This window comes from Lissotriton vulgaris, chromosome 10 (genome assembly GCF_964263255.1).
Source record: "Lissotriton vulgaris chromosome 10, aLisVul1.2, whole genome shotgun sequence".
Lineage (NCBI taxonomy): Eukaryota > Metazoa > Chordata > Amphibia > Caudata > Salamandridae > Lissotriton > Lissotriton vulgaris.
The window spans coordinates 737884390-737904745 of NC_141698.1; the positions used below are offsets into that span (position 1 = coordinate 737884390).

At 42.8% G+C, this 20356-nt stretch overlaps 1 protein-coding gene across 2 annotated transcripts in view; it reads left to right on the plus strand.

Moving 5' to 3' along the window:
* The window catches only part of ODAD2 (outer dynein arm docking complex subunit 2), a 1227385-nt gene that overhangs the window by 1150690 nt on the left and 56339 nt on the right, over positions 1-20356 (plus strand). For both annotated transcript variants that reach the window (XM_086941603.1, XM_086941602.1), the window contains exon 18: positions 15154-15342. In XM_086941603.1, the coding sequence (XP_086797729.1) occupies positions 15154-15342 (189 nt within the window). The remainder of the gene's footprint in view (positions 1-15153; positions 15343-20356) is intronic.

The following is a 20356-nucleotide window of genomic DNA, read 5'->3' on the forward strand; positions in this document are numbered from 1 at the left end:
GCGATTTGATGCATCCTGCATGATTTCTTATCTTTCTGTGATAACTCACCACCTCCTGCAAATTGGGATGAGTCTGCTTCAACTAAATAAGGTTGATAGGAGTCTGCATGCCTCAAAACTGGAACAGCAGTGAACTTTTCTTTTAGTACAGCAAAAGCCTGCTCTGCCTGTTCAGACCACTTGAATATACTACCCATGCGCAACAATTTCATGATAGGTTTAATGATCTCCATAAAAGTGGGTAATAAACCGCCTGTAAAAGTGTGCAAACCCAAGGAATGATTGATCATCACGTACATAACCGGAACTAAACCATTGCGAAATGGCCTGTTTTCTTGGAATCCATGTGTATGCCTGACTGTGAAAGAACAAACCAAAACAAGAGTAGTATGAAAAACACATTTATCCAGTTTGGCACTGAGGTGATTGTCTCTAAGACACTGCAACATATTTGTAACATGCTCAACGTGTTCCTCTTCAGATTGAGAATAAATCAGCATATCGTCAATGTATACAATGACTAAATATTCCAAATAATCCCAGAAGAGCTCTTTAACAAACACACATTGGTAAATGCATTACGATTTGCCTTCGGGATTAATAATAAGAGATGTGGGAGCAGTGTATGACTGCAGAAAGAATGGTGTGAGTTCTCGCTGTGCAGGGTGAGTGGTGCGTGAATGAAGGTTGATACGTTTCTGAGTACACAGTGAAAGTGCCTCAATGTATGGTGATTGATGTGTGTTCTGGGCAGAATGAGAATTGTGTGGGGGTATAGGGTGAGCGATGTTACCCTGTACAATGTAAGAAGTGTGCAAAGTATAGGATGAGTGGTATGTTAATAATATAAGAGCAGGATGAGCAGTTTGAGTTTAGGGTGAGAGGCGTGGATGAACGGTGAGAGGAGTTTGAGTGCTTGGTGAGAGCTATGTCAATGGTGTGTGAGCGCAGAGCTAACATTGTGTGAGTGGTGGGTGAGTAGTGTCTGACCGCTAGCACAATTTCAGGGTTATAGCAATGAATCACCCATACCAAAGAAACCCAACACACTCAAAACATAGTCTCTCTGCTTAAAAATAGGATTTTGTCACAGCACATTGATAGGCAGGAGTTCTAAAAGCCTCTTCTGGTGCTTTCAAATCTAATTTGTCAGTGTTCTCGTATGTTGGAATGTTCCATGTAACCTTTGCCTTCAGGTAGTAGAGATGACAAGGCAACATCATCTGCAGCTGCAAAGTTAATTTTTACTGTCAACTATTTTGTAATTGTCCAAGACAAGAACTTTAAAAAAAAAAACTTTTTCTAACAGAATTTCTTACAAGAAATTAGGGACTCACAGAGAATGGGACTGTTGGCCTGTTAAATTCAGTTTTTACCTTTGCAGATCTTACATTTGTTTAGCTCCTAAAAATGTTGGAACCAGGACAATATACACGTTTTTAGAACAAGGAATCCGGAATCACAAATATGTATGGATTGCAATATAAAATGAATGCATGTAAATGAGAATTCACACTTGTTAATTTAATTTATTTGATTTAGTTCTCCACTGACAACCACAAATATTTAGTACATGATATGCAATTTAAACAGTTTGTTAAAAAAGAAAGGTTTTCATTCTAATACAAAGTTAAAATAGGTTTTAAAAATGTGTATAAATTGTAGCAGACAAACTCATTTGGCGGAACCTTACATAGTATGATCAATTCCTGTACATAGTTAATTATACATTTTGTATAAATTGGTTGTAAAAACCTTTTTCTTGCGTTTACCACTGTCGCATTTGGGCAAGTGAACAACAAATGTTACAAGTCCTGCTCCCCACCATTACACAAATTACAGATAATGCTTGATTTTTCTTTTGGTAACCACTTATGTGTAACTGTTTTTAAAGGAAGTATCCCAAATCGAAGCAGCACAATCGATCTCCTGACCCCATGCTTTAAATTAAAATTAATATACTGTTGTGTTTTCTTAAAGACTATAGTTTCTGTGAAATTTTTATATGAAGACAATTTAGTGCAGTATTGATTATATGTGTGCACAGGACTATTGTAACTAATGTATGTGGTTGTCTTACAATCATAAATTAAGGGGTTTATGGGGTCGCCCCTTTCCTGTCAGCACAATTAGATTAGACACTGTGTCGGACTGACTACCGTCAATTTTGCAAGGCGCCAAATATTCCTCTATACTAAAACCCTAGCTTCTAGCACCAACAATTTAGTGCAATGTTGAGAGTCAAGATCAAAGCTGAGTCTTGGAGTAAAATGTTTTAAAAGAGCTTCAGCTGGGCAGGCGTCCATGACTGTAACAAATCAATATTAACATTAGATAACTTAAAAGCAGGTAAAACATTCCTTGAGAAAACATGTTTCGAAGATTCTTTTTCAAATGTTTCTATTTTAAGTAGAGATCGAAGCATTCCTTCTTCCGCATGGAGGAGGCTGTATGCCCATCTAATGATATTAGTAATTCCTCTGGCATAGGAGCTGGTTAATGAGAACTCGAGACGGAGAGCTTGTACCGGTACAGCTTGAGACACCTTTGTTAGCTTCTGTAAGATCTTCCCTTCTTAGCTCTAGAAAGTTCCATTGGCTTATTGGGATGTATTCAAGAGCGTATGACAGCACTGGTGGAATCTTGGCGCTGTATACCTGAAGCAGAGAAGAAAAGTGTCTTTGTCCAGTTGAAGTATATAAACGTGAAAGTGCCCCCACATGAACATCAGATTTACGAGTCAAATTCTGAGTATGGAGCATATTTTGTAGAGACTTGGTGAAGATTCGACTTAAAGAGGTATATTCATTTGCCACTTCCAGCGTTTTCCCCCCTAGAGTCCAGTTGAATTTGGCACTCTGTTTCCTTCCTGAAAATGGAACTATTTTTGTTTTCGCGATGTTCGGTATTAAATAGTTTCCTCCGTATAGTTGTGGAGTGCTTGGAGGCTTCTTTGCAGCCCGAATGGTGTTAGGTCTAAAATGATTACATCGTCAGCATACATCATGGTGTAAATTTTGTGGAGGGCAATTTTAGGTGGAAAGTTGCATATCTGTTTAAAACATTCGGGCAAATCGCTAAGGTAAAGGGAGAACAGTAAGGGAGCAAGAAGGCATCCTCGCCTAAGGCCGTTTGAAGTCGGGATAGGGCTCGTGAGACTCTTTTCCCTCCCCATTTGAACCTGACACCAAGTCCCGGAATGTAATGATGTTATTATATGGAGTAATTTATCCGGGATACCCATTTTGCTGAGTTTTCTCCAGAGTGTTCCTCTATCCACTCTATCGAATGCTGTGGTAAAGTCAATAAAAGCAGCATACACAACCTGGGATTTTATAGCCACATATTTGTCTAAGATGGTTTGCAACACAGCAATATTGTCAGTGACCGAGTGCTTTGGTCTGAATCCGGCTTGATATGGGGGGGGATTAGTCCTGATGAATAAGCCCAGTCCTTAAAATGGTCTAATACTGCTGCTGTGAAAATCTTTCCTGTTGCATCTAGAAGGGCTATCTGCCTGTAGTTGCCAGGATGTAACCTTGAACCCTTTTTGTATTACAATGCTTCCCTTCCAAGATTTGGGGATTTCCCTGGTGGTAAAGATATGGTTAAAAGGGGAGATAACATCTTGCTCCATACTTTGGGATGGCATTGGAGGACCTTGATCGGGATTTGATCGGGATTTGGTCAGGACCTGTTGCTCCCTTCGTTCTCGCCTTTTTATATATAACTTAATTGACAAGGGACTTGGTGCTCCGATATTTGAAGATTTTGCTTCTGGATTTCTAGCCAAATTATTAGTTGTTTCTGAATTAGTATTTAGTTTATATAGATTGGCAAGGTATGATTCCCATTCTGTCGGAGGCACCGGGATAGCTTATAATGTTTTTTTGGTGCCCGTTTCTTTAGCAATTATATTCCAACTAGCAGCCCGTCCGACCTTGTCCGGGAGCAACAGGCTTCCCCTACCCCCGCCCGCCCCGACATTTTCCAGCAGCCCGGGCCCCCGCCCGGCCTGTCCCCCACCTGCCCCGACGCCCGCCTGGCCCGACATGGGTCCCCTTACCTCAGCCGCCGCTCCTCCTGCCTGTCCGCTGCTGATATACTGCTTTAAATATGTCTGTTCTTCTTTGCAGAGGTGTACAGCTGACCAATCCGTTCTACAGAGTGTACATTAGCTGGGAAAGCTTACATCATAGCTAATGTTTTTGGCATAGAGGTGTGTTAATGATTGCTGTTTCACCATAAAAACACGGGATCATTCTCTTTTCTCCTGCAGCCCGGGCCCCCGCCCACCCCGTCCCCCGCCTGCCCCGACATGGGTACCCTTACCTCAGCCGCCGCTCCTCTCACCTGTACGCTGCTCGCACCGCCGCTGGCCTGTCCGCTGCTCCTCACATCACCGCTCCTCCCCCGCGCCATGTCCGCCGCTCCTCACCGCGCTCCTGACGTCGGCACGCACTTTGGAGGGACTACTTTTTTGTTTACTGTAAATTTTTTAAATAACTTTTTTTTTTTCATTTATATAGCCTATAACCATCTACACACCCTGACGATTCCAACGGTGAATCGGGTGTGTAGATTGGCGCTGTGGTTCCCGAGTTTACCCGCCTCAAAGGCTGAAAGTTCTTCCTTTATTATAGTAGTATAGATAGGCATGTTGGTTATTTTGTTTTGCTGCTATCTGCATATCTACCCAATTTTTATCCTGAGTTATTCTCTTATTTTTTGCCTTTTCTCTCCTACGTTGATTTTTCAATTTGTTAATTTCTATCTGGTTGGGTACTGAGTATTATAGAAACTGCGCTCTTATCAATTTATTTAACCCCTTCGATGCTCATGACGAGCTCAGCTCGTCATGAGGTATACCTCTAGGGTGCTCATGACCAGCTGAGCTCGTCATGACCACACCCGTTTTCATTGCTGTCCAGCACAGCAGAGGGATTTGTCAAGCAGCGATGTGGTTAATTGCTTTGTATTAGTAGCTAATTTTGGTTTTTCGAACTGATTCTTTGTTGTTCCCCATTGCTTTAACTTTTCCTGCAGTTTTTCCAATAAGTTTTTGATAGCCATTTCGAAATTTATCAGATTTATAGAATACATTATTTGCAATAATTGCGTTGCTTCGATTATGGTCATAATTTTATTGAGTGTTGGTGAATTCCATTGAATCCGCCTTTGGGCCTGATTTACTAAAACTGTGCTATGAATGTACATAATATGGCTTGACAAAGAAAGTTGTATCTTCCACTCTGTACCTGCTTGCAGGATAGCATGGTCAGTGCCATGAACAAAATTAATTTTGAGTGGGCAAACTGTTCCAAACAGATCCGAGCTACAAATCATGTAGTCCAAGAGTGACGAACTACAGTTCCCTTGTCTTGTATTTGATGCGGGAATGTCTCCTTCTACATTACCATTTAGGATTATTCCACTTAACAATGGGAGTGAGGCTACTAACATTTTCCCTTTTTTATCCGCTTTGCTTTCTTTAGGAAATAGTGGAATGGGAATTCCCAGGGCCTCTTCTTTGTACCAGTTTGCCCATTTTTGAAGTACCTCATTTGATATTTTCCCATTGAAGTCGTTCATAATGAAAATCAATGGATAACCTTGTCCTAGTGTTTTTTCGATATCTTCGAGGATTTCTATAGCAAGTACATCCATTTTTGCTCCAGGGGGATATAAGCATTACAAATTAGTAGAATCCGCACTTGCAACTTTTCCAGCTCAAGCTGTCACTGCACACAGTGCAGAAGCCTTGTCTGGCTGGTGATGCAGGACTTTCCCAGGTCAGGTGGTTGGTTGGTATCTTTTCACCTTATTCCGTGAAACCCCGACACGACTATTACCTTCCACTCAAGCCGGCCTGAAACGGACCCTACTTTGCCAGGTCCCTGACCCTCTAGCAGCACGAACATGTCCTACACTACATCTCATCTGACAGCTTTGTGCACAAATGCGGATGAAATAAATGCACGGTCTACAAGTAGTGGCTAATGGATGATAGAAAAATAGACGGAGGACTCAATACATGATTGTAATTTAGGAAGTATACAGAGCGACATAAATGCCAGGGAATAGAAAGACATGTAACCATCGCGGATTTTACTCCGCGATGCATTCACAACGCGGTTGTTACAATGAACGTGTTTTCACAATGCAGTTCCATTACTACGCAAGTCGATACAGCGACTTGCGCTAGATGACGCGCTGGACTTAGGAATAGTATGATTTACTATTCCAACTCCAGTGTGTGCAACACTAGGGAAGATGTTGGAATAGTAAATCATTCTATTCCTTAGTCTAGAGTGCCATCTAGCACAAGTCCTTTTAACGACTTGCGCAGTAATGGCACTGCGTTGTAACAACAACGTCATTGTAACGAACGCGTTGTGTTTGCATGCAGTGTAAAATCCACAATGTAAACAATATTTCCCGTAACCAACAGTCCATTGTGAGAGATTTTCAGTACTTACATCCCTTGATAAATCACTAGATCAGAAAAGTGATCAAATATTAGAATGATTAAGAATAGTTCTTGGATATAAATTTGAGCTCAGCTTCCCTTGACACGGTATGGGAGGCTCTAAAAGCATTCTTGAGAGGATTTATAACAAACAGATCCTCCCACCGGCATAAAATATATAGATCGAAGATTAAAAACCTTAAACAAGAACTAGGAAAGATTGAGCAGAGGCTTGGGGCCTCAATTGGTTCACCTCAAGATCAAAAAAATATGTCTGATCTGAAAAACCAACTAGATAACATATTACAAGAGAGAGTAACGAAGAGATGGGAGGCGAGTAAAATCTCTCATTTTGAATTTGGAGAAGCAGCGGGTAAGATTTTGGCTTGGAAGGTCAAGGCCGATGAAGCCAAAATTTATATAATAGAAATCAATGTTGAGGGCGAGAGTGCCGCTAGGACCTCTAATCAAGAGATAAGTACTGCCTTTATGGAATTCTTCGAGGAAATATACAGGGAAGAGACCCAACTTTATGTGGGTCATACCGCCCGATATCATTACTGAACAGCGATTATAAGATCTTTGCTTCCATCATGTCATCTAGATTGGGTTCAGTAGTGGGGGAAATCCTACACCAGGACCAGAAGGGATTTATCAAAGGTCGCCAGCTATTCGATCTGACGTATGATCTTGTGGGGGCAATTGATATTGCCTCATCCTTTTTCCTTCCGTTGGCAACACTCACTTTAGATGCGACTAAAGCCTTTGATAGGGTCAATTGGCCCTATCTTGGTGCTGTCTTGAAGAAGTTTAACTTTGGTGAGAAGTTCTGTCGTACTGTAGCTTTTATGTAAAATGCACCATCTGCACGGCTCTTAATCAATGGTACACTGTCTGACTCATTTAAAATATTGAGAGATACAAGACAGGGCTGCCCGCTCTCCCCTCTCCTCTTCAATCTGTACGTTGAACCATTTGCAGAAGTTTTAAGGGGAGATGCACTTATTCCACCATTCAGATTTGGGAAGTGGGAAAGGCGGGTACCTCTTTACGCAGACGACATTTTAATTCTAACCTCAGATCCGGAGACCTCATTTCCAGAGGTTATTAAGAGAGCCGAAGAGTTTGGACGCATCTCGGGGTATGAGATAAATGCAAGTAAAACTGACATCATGGCATGGAATATCCCCAATTTACAGCTGGATGTGACCAACTCAATGCGATATCTGGGTATCCGAGAGGTACAAGATGTTGGTAAAATTGCTCAAGTCAACCTAGAGAGAGTGTTCAATGAGAATAGGAAACTGTTAAAATCTTGGTCCAATCTTCCATTGACTATCCTCGGCAGAATAAGTCTGATAAAGATGTCTATCCTCCCTAAATTTACTTTTATCTTTAATACCATCCCCCTCGCATTCGACAACAAAATCTTGGAGAAGTGTCAGAGAGAGCTAAACTCCTTTGTCTGGAACTATAAATCGGCGAGAGTGGCATGGAAAAAACTGAGGAGGAGGAGGGAAAAGGGGGGACTGTCCTTGCCTGACTTGCAGTATTATGCCTGGCCCTTTCAGCTGTCCCATTCCACAATGCTTTTAAAAGTTCCACCTAACACATCTATTGGCGTAATGTTTAAAGCCATGTTGATTGGAGCTGCTATACCAATTAAAGGTTTCATGTTTAAATTCGGGGATCAGAAATACTTCAAAAAAGTAAAGCTAAAAACTCTTATGTCCCAGGCGAAGGTCTGGTCACAAATAAGGAAAAAACTAGGTTTGCCGTATTTCTCAAATTATGCACCTATCTGGGAATCTCCCGGGTTACCGCTCTGTCTGAAAGATAGGCTGGCAATACCGGTGAGAGATGGAGGAATATCAACCTGGGGTGATTTGCATGTAGGCGAATCACTGAGGTCCTGGGAGGAGCTACGGGAACAACTGCGCTCAGAGTTTTCGAGGTTCAAGTTTATACAACTAGATAGTTGGGTGAAAGCACTGGCTAGGTCAGGGGTAACACTTTGGAAGAGCAGCACCATAGAACAAAAGTTGGTAGAACGACTAGGAGGGGGTAAAGAAGTTTCGCAGTGGTACTGGAATCTGCTAGAGGAGATAGACGGTGAATTCACCCTCCCCGATCAACTATGGAGAACAGAGCTCGGGGCCCAAAGTATTGACATCTGGCAGAAATCGTGCACCCTGCTATACAAAAGTGTTAAACCTGCATGGCTAAGGCGTAACTATTTTTTTACGATACATCGAGCCTATTTCCCCCCCCTTAAACTGTCTAAATTCATTCCAGGAAAGAAATGCAATAAATGCAATTATATCGCGGCCTCGGAAATCCATATGTTTAAAGATTGTCCTAGTATAACACAGTTCTGGAATGAAGTGAAAGAGACTCTGGACTCCATTCTTAATATCTCGGTGTCCATTACATTACCTCTTATTATATTTGGATGGGACAATAGTATAAAGGGTCATGCAAGGACATTCTTGCTTTATGCAGTATTACTCGCAAGAAGACAGATATGTAAGGTTTGGATAGAAAATACGGCACCAACACACGCAAACTGGTTGTCATCCCTGTACAAAACATCCAAGACAGACATGCTGAGATCTTGCAGCACACGTAATGTGGCTTTTTGGGACTTTTTGGTTCAGTGGAGACAATAGCCGGGTTTTTTTTTTTTCCCGGTCCAATGATTATGCCACAATACTCCAAGAACTAGGCCCCCCATCTCGGTTTCATGGCTGGTTCCACAGGTTTTAATACCAAGTTTGGAGTCATCCCCTGTACCTCTTCGGGTCATCTCCTGCCGATTCTCACTAATCGCGTTTTCTGGTGCAGCTACAACTACGCACTCTGATTTAAGACGCGCATGGCATCGCATTGAGAACTTTATTCGGTTTAAATCACAAAAACCATAAAAGTGTACAAGCATTAAAACAATCCATAATCCGCCCATAAAAAAATATAGCAGCTAACATGGATAAAAACAGAAATATACAGAGTGTAAAGTTTTTTCCTTTTAAAAACAACAATATGCACATTAGTGCCCTTGGTTAAGGTTTCGGACGGTATTTTGTGTTTATACAAAGTCCTCTAAGGCCAAGCAATCTTTTTGCTAAGTCTCATTGCGATAGTTAAAAATTTAGCCACATTAAAAATGACCCAGATCTCTGCCAAGAGTTGCAGGTACAGCAAGGCTGGCTTCACTTGCCTAAAACCCTTTCCTTTTAGCAATGGTATAATAAATTTAAATCTAATACCTTTGAAGTGGCCACAGAAAAACAGAAAATGAGCCGTATCCATGATTGAACAACCATCACATGTGCATAATACTAAATCCTTACTTCTAGTCCAAACGGGGCGGCCAGAAATTAAGAGATGTATTTTATTCAGACGGAACCTTGTTAACAAGTACCTATGATTAGCGTTGTTCACAACTTTAAGGTACAGTTCCGGTTCGGGGTCGGGTGAGACAATCAGCTGATGGGACCTGACAGAGGATTTAAGCAGCTCCCTGCCCTCTCTGTCCATTCCTCTATTCAGCAAGAAGGTGTTTTTGACCCATTTTATATCCCCTTTCACCAAGCTTGAAGGTTTATCAAACAATTCTGGACGCGCATGGCAGTTGGAGGCTAATTAAGAGGAGGGCAAGGCAAATGAGGATAAAAAAATTAAAAAATGAATAGTCTCAAATGTTTTTATTTAACTCAAGATCGTTGACACCAGAATATTTTATTTTTTTAATTCACGTAGTAGAAAGTACCAACTTTACTGCTTCTTTTATTTTGAGCAGAGGTTTGTAACTAAACGTGTGACTGAGTACATTTGTGTTATTTATTTTATGTCCATTCGATCAGATAAACATATTTCACCTCGTCCAAGATGACTTCACCATTCAAAGAGTAACGAGGCCAAACTTTCAGCACTGGTCCCTCTTCGCTAGGGTTAGAGGTTAGTCAGCCAGTGAAAGTCACAGTAGTAACCCCTTGTCCATTATCCTTGGTTCCACCAGAAATATGAAATATAGTGTGTTAATAAACCAGTGTCATCTTCACTTTCTCTGCTGTCCAGCAGCTTTCCTGGATGACGCAGCTAAGGTGGCCTGTGTGATAACCTACTTGGTTGGGAATGCGGCAACATGGACTGTTCCTCTAGTTGAGAATGATGACCCAATATTATGTAATTATGTACAGTGTAAAGATAAAATGGGGAGTCTATTTTTGAATCCATCAATCCTCCATCCTCACTTAAGCAGTTTCTTTGATGGGCTTGTTTTCCTGTCGAGTTTCCACTGACCTGAGGTTTCAAATAAACAGGAGCGAAAATGGCCCAACCAATCTCCTCCAGAACCTGCCCCCGTGCACTGTAAATTAGACCACGAGTGCCTGGTAGTCGCTCTCATGGAGAAATGAGGAGGATGTGTAAGACATGTGGACATCAATGGATGAACAGAATATCGCCACATTCAGACTGAACCCACGTTATCCAGTAAATATCCCTTTGTATCATGGAAGTAGTTTGTTTCTGAAAGAGTAGACAGCACCCATTAGTACTCAAAACACAAAAGGAACCATTTAAAGCAATCACACAACGATATCTCTGTGCCAGAATCCCATCAGAACACACATCATATAACAACTCTTGAAGGTGTCATAGGGAAACTAGTTAACTCACTCGCCTCAGCCAGGATAGACTTCGGGTACAGAATATGATCACAATCAAAGTAACTCCTCTAATAGTTCATAAAAAATAAAATGGCGTAAATTACCTAAAATCGCTCCAAATAACAAAAGGAGAAATAGAACATAGTCACATTAGAGATCCCATAAGTTTAAGGTCCTTTCATCAGTGCACTGACTTTTTCATAAATGCTTTTTAGGGATCCTACGATTGAGAAACGTCAAAAACAAAGTGGGAGACTAACACGCCCGGAGTGTCTCCCCCTAAAGGAATGCCATCCAGCCAGATGTAATACTTCAAATGGGCAAAAGAACAGAGAAAGTGGTGACAACTGTACCCCACCATCCATAGCTGGGTAGGAAAAAAAAGACGGGGCAAATTGGTTGAAGCAGATATCCGCCAAGAACACAAGTTTGTGATTCGAAAAACGATCCTGATATGGGGTTACGTTCTTCGTCACAACAGAAAGAAACAGGAAGTCCAGAAGGGTGGATGGAACCACTAGACCACGACTCACAAACTGTTGAGCCACGTACAGAAAGACCACAAGGAGGTGTGAAAGTAGGAGACAGAAATCTCAAAGCCAAGCACCGAGACCTGCCCTGGTACGGCTTAAATATCTATCACGCCCCTCCAATCGCTGAAACCACACCTCCTCCTACATACTTCCTCCAGCCTAATGGGAGGTCAGCGCGGTATGGGAAATCCAGCACATTGACACAGAGATAGGGAAAACAGATATACAAATACAGAATACCCTTAGAACCTCTGTCTGTTAATGCCTTCCAACTCTGTCGCCTACGTGAAAAGCCACTGTACATGAGGCACGGTGCGTAACAGAAGGGCTCTTTTGTGGTGCCTGCTATAACAAAGTTTCCAACATCAAGGGAGCCTCTAGGCTCAGTAGCCCACCTTGCTATCAAATCTGCACTGTGGATGGAAAAATCCAATATTGCGGTGGGTCCTTCTTTCAGTCATCCACAGGCAGAGGCTATCATGGCTATAGGCACCTCCTGTTTGGGCAGGGGTGTCCATTTTTTGTACATGATTGCGCAAGGCCTTTGGGCCACCAAAGAGCAATGTCTGCAAGTAAATACACTGGAGTTGTGGGTAGGCCTTGCCATAAAAACATTTCTCCCTTTCACAGTGGGCAATGCTCAGATTTTGTCAAGCAACACCATCAACATTTATTACAGGAAAAGGCAAGGCAGTTTTGGCCGTGGGCCCTGCGTTGGGAAACAATGCACTAGTGGGAGTTTGTGCAGAAACTGGTGATTTTCTCATTGTTAACTTATCTTGCAGCTCTCTATATGAAAGCAGACTCTCTTGGTCTTCTTTAGCTGTAGGATCACAAGTGGAAACTTGACTTAAAGTGACAGAGGTGATCTCCTCCATGATTGGAATTCTATTCTTGGCTGTCTTGACCACAGCCTAAAAGATAAACCGTTCTCAGTATCGGGCCATACCATTTGATTTAAAATCATTTCCTCTGAGATGCCTTAAAGTTCAACTGCTCTCAGGGTCTCTTCCACGTGCTGCCACTGATTTTACTTACGTTGAAAGCCCTGTGGAATGTGCAGGAGAATCAGACATAGAAGATACCGAGCATCCCAGAGGGACTAAGAAGGATCTTGTATGCTGATCCGTTTGCTCTCAACATTAGGACGCCTCTTCCTCTCCCACAGAGAGTGGACCTGCTCTCGCAGCAGGACGATCATGTACTCCACCTTACACCCTAATCAATATGACTGGATGCATGGAGATTGTGCGATGCCAATAAGAATCTTTTAATCATCTTGAAGAGGTTACAGAAGTCGTCTTGGGGGCCAGAGAAAGATAGTACAAAATATGTGTCAGTAGTTTGCAGGAATACATTTGTTCAATGGTTTGCGTAGGACAACCTACTGTTTATATCATGATGTTCTGATGTCCTTTCATTCACATTGTCCCTTGCCAAGCAGGGTCAGAGGTCAGAGATTGGCTGTGATTGAGGGCCTTTTCAGTGCTCTTTCTGTCTTCATGGCTTCCCACCAACTACCCTGTTAAGATCGCCAGTAATAGTGTTTTTTGAAAGATTTTCCTCCCACTTCTTTTATTACTTCTCAGTGAGATTTGAAGCACACCGGGACGAAATTTGCACTGACCTGGCAACATCTAGAGTAATTTTGGTGGTTTTCCGTTACACTTGTATCACGTTATTTGGTGTGTGTGTGTGTTACAAATGTACAGATATTTCCCCGATTAACCAAATCCCAAGATATGCGAGCATATGTGTGCTGTGTTTGTTGCTGCTATCAATACTCTCTTGGCTCATCTCTGCACACCGCAGTCAGGTGCAGGAAATGTTTTAGGAACTGACATGAATGTGTCATTTTGAGCTTAGTGTACTCTTATGCTATTATATCCAGTGGAGGAGCTGCAACTGAAGCCACATGGCGCCACCTGAAGATGTTGAAGAGATATTGCTTGCGATAAGTTTTCCAGACCAGTCTGAAACTTGGAAAGGATTATTTATAAGGGGAGGGATCTGTAGGAAGTGTATGTATCCCCCAGAAATAACGTTACTAAAGGTATTTACTTTTTCATCTAGCACTGCTACTGTATGGCAGGCAATTGGGAGGTTTTCGTACATTTAGATTTTTTCACTCTGAACGTCTGGAGAGTCGCTTGGCACAACGCAATATAAAATTACTTTTTAACTGGGGCCTGTAAGACCCTCTGGCTCTTTAGACCATTTATCTGATTTTTTTTCCAGGAAACTCAAATTTGGCGCTGTTTTGTCAATTTTGTTGGCTCGGGTCAAGAAACCCCATGAATCACTCTGAGAAAGTCAGCTTATTTGTCCACATAGTCCTCTCAGATATTTATGCCACCCAGCTCAAAAATCACTAAACATCACTGCTTGCTACCATCACTGTCTAGTGTCAACGCTGAATACAGTGGGTTGGGGGCACACCGTCGTAGTGTGCAGTGCCAGTAATGCAAATGGGCAGCCCCAGCAGTGGTGGTGGATGCCATCATACGAAGAAAATGACGGAGGAATAGTGCATACATTCCCCTACTTTCCAACCAGGACATGTTCTCCATCAGACAGCGGCATGTGTGGGCCGCATTCACAATTATAGGCCGTGGTCAGCTGGAATCTAGTCCTCTTATGTAATTGTTAGTAATAATAGGCTGTGCTCTGCTGCAATCTAGTCCTCTTATGTAACTGTTAGTTGGACGCATGTCATTTGACGGTGTCCAACTCCGGAGAGTACAGTGACATGTATGCACAGCACCAGCGACAGTAGACAGGGTGAATGCATCACTACTCTAATACCAAATATGCACAAAAAAGGGAAAAAGAGGCACCATCCCTACCAAAACACACCAATCACAGAGTTCCTTTCACACGTTCCTGAGAGGTCTTTCAAGAAACAAATGGTTGAAATACTTCAACAACCTTGTGGGAAGCTTTTCTTGTAAACAAATTGTTAGTAAAGAATGACACCTAAGACTAAAAGGAAGGAAAGAAATGAAACTCATTTGACCTAAATCATCTCCGAGTGCAAACTAAAACACAGAAATAGGGTGGGTCTGCTCTGAAATAACAAATTTGGACTGTATAAATATCCAAAGAATATGCTTATAAATATGTTTACACTGTGAAAACGAATAACGAATACAATTGTGTTGTAGGTTCATTGCAATTATCAAACCAATTGATTTATACGTATGTGGTGAAGGCAGACATACCTCAATGTTATATAATACAGCAAAATAAAATACGACATACAATGGGTTACAGTCTTAGAGTACAAATACGTTGATGGATCTCTACCAATTGAGAGGACACGTATATCTTCATAGATTAATTCCAAAAGCACTACCTCCGATTAATCAGCATTATTATTTTTCTGAGAGACTGAAACATAATTATTGGGTTATATTTAGGAAGTTAAATAACAGACTGTTTTGCAGTTGGCAAATTAAAACTTGTTTTCCTTTTATTGTAGGATGCTGGAGAAATGGTTCGTTCGTTTGTTGGAGGATTGGAACTCATTGTTAATTTGTTAAAATCACACAACAAAGAAGTGCTAGCAAGTGTGTGTGCTGCTATCACAAATGTAGCCAAAGATGAGGAGAATTTGGCTGTTATAACAGATCATGGTGTTGTCCCTCTGTTGGCTAAACTTACATATACTGTAAGTAGCAGGTACCATTGTGTTAATTCACTTAAAAACTGATTATTGTCTAGCAGAAAGTTTTACTGTGAGTGTTTTCAAGTGCTAAAAGGCTTCATTGTTTCCAGGATTTCCTTTTCTAACAAATTGAGCTTTGCACACTTAAAGACTGGGCAAGTGTCATTCACATCTTGGATCAACTAGCACAACAGTATTTGGGGAAATGGAGATTGGTACTTGTTAGACGAAATGCATGGTGTGTTTCAGCTTTACAATCTGTGTCCTCATAAGGAGGAGTGAGCACTGAGAAGCGAAGCTAACTAGCAATGGAATCTCATGGCTGAGCAGCACAATACTCCAAGGCACTGCTGTGTGAGGCTGGTGCAAGCCATGAGGACAAGACACTAAAAGGTCCTTCTGCACACCAAGGTGATTACAGCAACAAATAAGGTGCTTTGTACTGGACGAGCATTTAAGGCAATCTATTTGCTGAGCGTGATATGGGCCGTACGTGTGTCTCTGCATGCCTCACTAGAGCAAAGTGATATTTATTTATTTATTTATTTAGACAGTTTTGTATAGCGCGAACGTGACCTTGGGTATCAGAGCGCTTCACCGATACAAATACAATACAATAGGTGAGTTAGGGATACATCTTGTATATCATAACCATTCAGAGAATGAGGTAGGTAGGTATAAAGTTATGTAGTAAACTGTTTTTATACTGATATGTGGTAGGTTAGGTATACGATTATAAAGCATTTTATCAAAACAATGTACAATGGCGAAGTATATTAAACTACTACTTGACAACGGCATGTGTGATACATTTCGGCCCTCACGTTGTTGATGAGCAGTAGACCTTGTGAGACTGGAGACAACATGGCCTGCACAGATGGAGGGCGATCGCAGCTCCATGTATCGTGCTCGCTCAGTGCTAGGGCAGCATTACATTTTCCCCAGTCTGACCTTTTAAAAGGTGCCCAGCATCTACTTTTATCTGTCCCATTACCCTATCCCCTTCTTTAGTGTTCCCAGGCCATTGTTATTCCAGCAGAGTTGTACCAGCAGCAGCGGCTTATAGCATTTTATGACAGTTTAGATAAAGGACGGTATGCTCTGGTGGATGCTCCAGCCGACCTCTAAGTTCCATTACCAGTTTCCAAGGTCTGAAGTTTTGCCCCTTACACAAAGGTCTCCACCATGTCGAGATAAAGATGGAAGCTCCCTTTTGCTACAAGTATTGCCGCTTGGCATCACTGACACTGTCTTTAGATGTCTGGTCTCATGGGTCATGAGAAAGTAAGGTTATCCAGTATTGGGGTATCTTTCATAGATTCACATGCCTGAATCATTCCCCGTCACCGAGGCGGGAGTCCTGTGGTAAAATACAAAAGCAGTGGCTTAGAGAAACAGTAGTAGGCTAAAAAGAAAAGCCCATAGGCCTAAAACTTAGGAGCCTATCTACATCATTATATAAAAAGAACTAAAAAATAGTTCCAACCAATCAGCTACGAGCACCCTCTAGAACCTTCCCAGCAAAGGCAGTTCTCCTCAGATTTTCACTGCACGTCGTGTGGAAGGAAGTCTCCCTGAGTGCCAACTCAGTTTCTTCACCTTTGGTTTTCAAAATGTCTAAGAAGGCTCTTTTTAGAGTTTGCAGGACCTGTGAGAAGAAGAGGGTCCATGTGGATGATCAGCACAAGGACTGCATCTACTGTCTACATCCCAAACATGTTGTTAAGGATTGTAGAATCTGCTAAAACTATTAGGGACAGGGAAGCAAGGCTACTTTTGTGGTTGAAATCCTCCTCGGCTGAGGAGGATGACAAGGCCTCAACATCTAGCAAGAGGGCTAGATCACATGACAGCTCCTCCAGTGAGGGAAGAAAACATCACAAGGCTTCCCATGAAGCTTCTAACCAGTCACAGAGGTCTCCCAAACTATCCTCTGGGTCAACGCTGTCTCCGTCATCTGAGGTTTCTCAAAGGCCTTCAACCACCAGAACCGTGAGTAAAATCCAGGTTAAAACCTTAACTCTGGTTTCCTCTCATTCGGTCTCTGTGACTTCTGCTGCTCCACTATCTACGGCTACAGTCTCCACTACAGCCATCTCTTCACCTATTGTGTCTTCTAAGATCTCCACATCAAAGAAATATATTTGGGTGAAGGATTCATCGACGAAGAGTTCAGTCCCCGTCGACGTCAAGCTCGTCGAAGACAGTTCCATTCACGACAAAGGTAAAATCCCTTTCTTCGACATTGAGCTTGCCGACGAAGAGCCCGTTGACGAGGACACCGTCTACGAAGAGCCCATCGACGACGACACCGTCGACGATGACACCATCGACGAAGAGCCCGTCGACGACGACACCGGCGACGAAGATCATTCTGTTGACGATGAAGAGCCCGTTGACGAAGAGTCTGTCAACGGCGATTCCTCCAGTTTCACAAAACTACACCTATTTCTTACACTCATTTTCAATTAAAAACTTAGTAGAGGCATGATTACAGCAACATATCTCCTCTGCTGCCATCTCATATTTTGGAGACGTATGTGGAAGATGAGGATTTTGATGATTAAGATGATGAGGGACCGTTCGGCATAGCTCGCCACCCCTCTGAACTTAGAATAAAGTGTCAGGATGATGACGAGGAAGAGGATTATCAAGAACATTTTTACCAGGAACACCTCTCAAGCCCTTACCAGAAACCTCCCAGAAGGGTTACGGATCAAGGAGAGACAAGTCATCTTCCTCCCACATTAATACAAGATCTGCAAGCTATGTTGGCAGATTACCGTCAGAGGTTTCTTTCAGTACCGACTGCTCCTGTTTTACCACCCTTACCTACGGAAGTACCAGTCTCTCTACCGCAGGTGGAGGTCCCTAGCTCTCCAACACAACCGTCTGGAGCTATACCTCAACCACTCCATGATACTTTTTCCTCGATGAGGCTGATGTTGAAGAGGGTGAATTACCCGATAATACTGACACAATGCGGATCCGTGGGATGACTATGTCATTCCCATGCCTTCGCCGCCTATTCCTCAGCCATCAGATTTTCCCCCTGAGGACATCTGTGGTTTTCACAACCTGATGCAAAGTGCTGCAACTAGTTTTCAGTTACCAGTCATGATCGAGCACACCGATTGCTTCCTGCATGATTTTAAAGAAGGATACAGGAAAATTACAAGAGCGATTCCCATCATTCTTTACATTTGGAATGAAGGGACAAAAATCATGAAAACACCCGCCTCTATACCTGCGGTTCTCCCACGCATTGAGAAAAAGTACTGTGCTCCTCCGGATACTCCTTCTTGTCTGATAGGTTATCCTCGACCGGATTCAGTTATATCACAGGCTGCACAACAGAGATAAAAAAAATCCAGCTACGCCAATTTCAACACCGCTGGATAAAGAAGGAAGAAGGTTGGACTTGATTAGGAAAAAGTTTTCCTCTAATGCAGCAGCCTCCATTAGGGCAGCAAATTCGCTGGCCATTCTAGGTCGATACGACCGCCAAATGGGGTCTGATTTGACAGAATTTATAAACCTCAACCCAGAAGATCGTAGACAAGAGGCAAGAAAAATACTTTTGGAAGGGGAGCGAGCCGCATCAGAAATTATAGACTGCGCTCTAGATATTGCTGACACCATCTTCAGACAACTTGCCGGTGCTGCAGTTCTTAGACGCCAAGGATGGCTTAAAGGAACATCTTTTAGGCCAGAGGTACAAACTAAAATCCTCGACAAGGTTTATGATGGTGATTCCTTATTCAGAAAACACATAGACGAGGCCCTTCTAGCCATTAAGACTGATACTGATACGGCAAAATCATTGGCTGCTCTCCAGTACAAGCGTGGGTCTTTCCGAGGAGCCAGAGGTCGTGGCTTTACATCCAGAGGAGGATATTAGAATGAGCAGAATAGGCAGTGTCAGCCACAATACAGACAGCCTTATGGCCAATCATCTTACAGACAATCATCCTCGAGCAGTTTCTCTCGCCAGGGCAGACGAAGACGATCGAACAATCAAGGTCGTGACTCCAACAGGAAACAATGAGTTCAGCAGGACGCCAGTCATCCATCCTTCCCTCCCTGTGGGCGCAAAGATCTCAGCCTTTGTTCAACAATGATGTTATGTTATGTTATCATAGGTTTTATTAAGCGCTCAGCTACTCTAGCAGAGTGTCCCGGCGCTGACAGATCAGACACAGCATAACTCATCCATCAAGGGGCAGATTAGAGGCCGAACAGCCACGTTTTAAGATCTTTCCTGAAAGATGCCAAATTCTCGCTCTTTCTCAGAGCAAGCAGCAGATCATTCCAGGCGTGTGACACTAGATGTTGAAAAGAGCGGCCCCCAGTCCGTGCACGCCTGATTACAGGGATCCTCGCCAGTGACAGGGCAGCCGAACGTAAGGCTCTGGTTGGATGGTGGAAGACCACTCTTTTCCTCAAATAGAGGGCCCCAATGCCATGCAGAGCTTTAAACGCCATGGTGAGGGCCTTGAACTTAATGCGTTTCCTGATTGGAAGCCAGTGAAGGGACTCCAAAAGGCTAGTGGCATGAGAACGGCGACCAAGGCCAAAAATGGCCCGAGCCACCGCGTTCTGCACCACCTGCAGCCGTGACAAAAGGTATTCAGGTAGGCCGAGGTAGAGTACGTTCACGTAGTCCAACCTCGATCCAATCAGGGCTTGCACTGTTGTTTTTCTATTGGCGATCGAGAGAAGGGGGAGGAATTTCCTCAGCATTTTAAGTATTCCAAAGCACTGCCCCACTAGGCCGAGAATCTGAGATTTCAGTGAAAGGCAATTGTCCATCTTGATTCCCAGGTTCATAGCTACCTTGGAGTCAGTAGCAGGAGGAAACATTCCTGCAGGCCACCAGGTCTTCCATCCGGGATCAGGGGGGGCAACCGAAGAAGAGGAGCTCGGACTTGTCGGAGTTGCATTTCAACTGGTTAAGTTGAAACCAAGTGAATATTGCGCCCAAGCAGTTCTTAATGCTTAACAGTGGAAACAGATC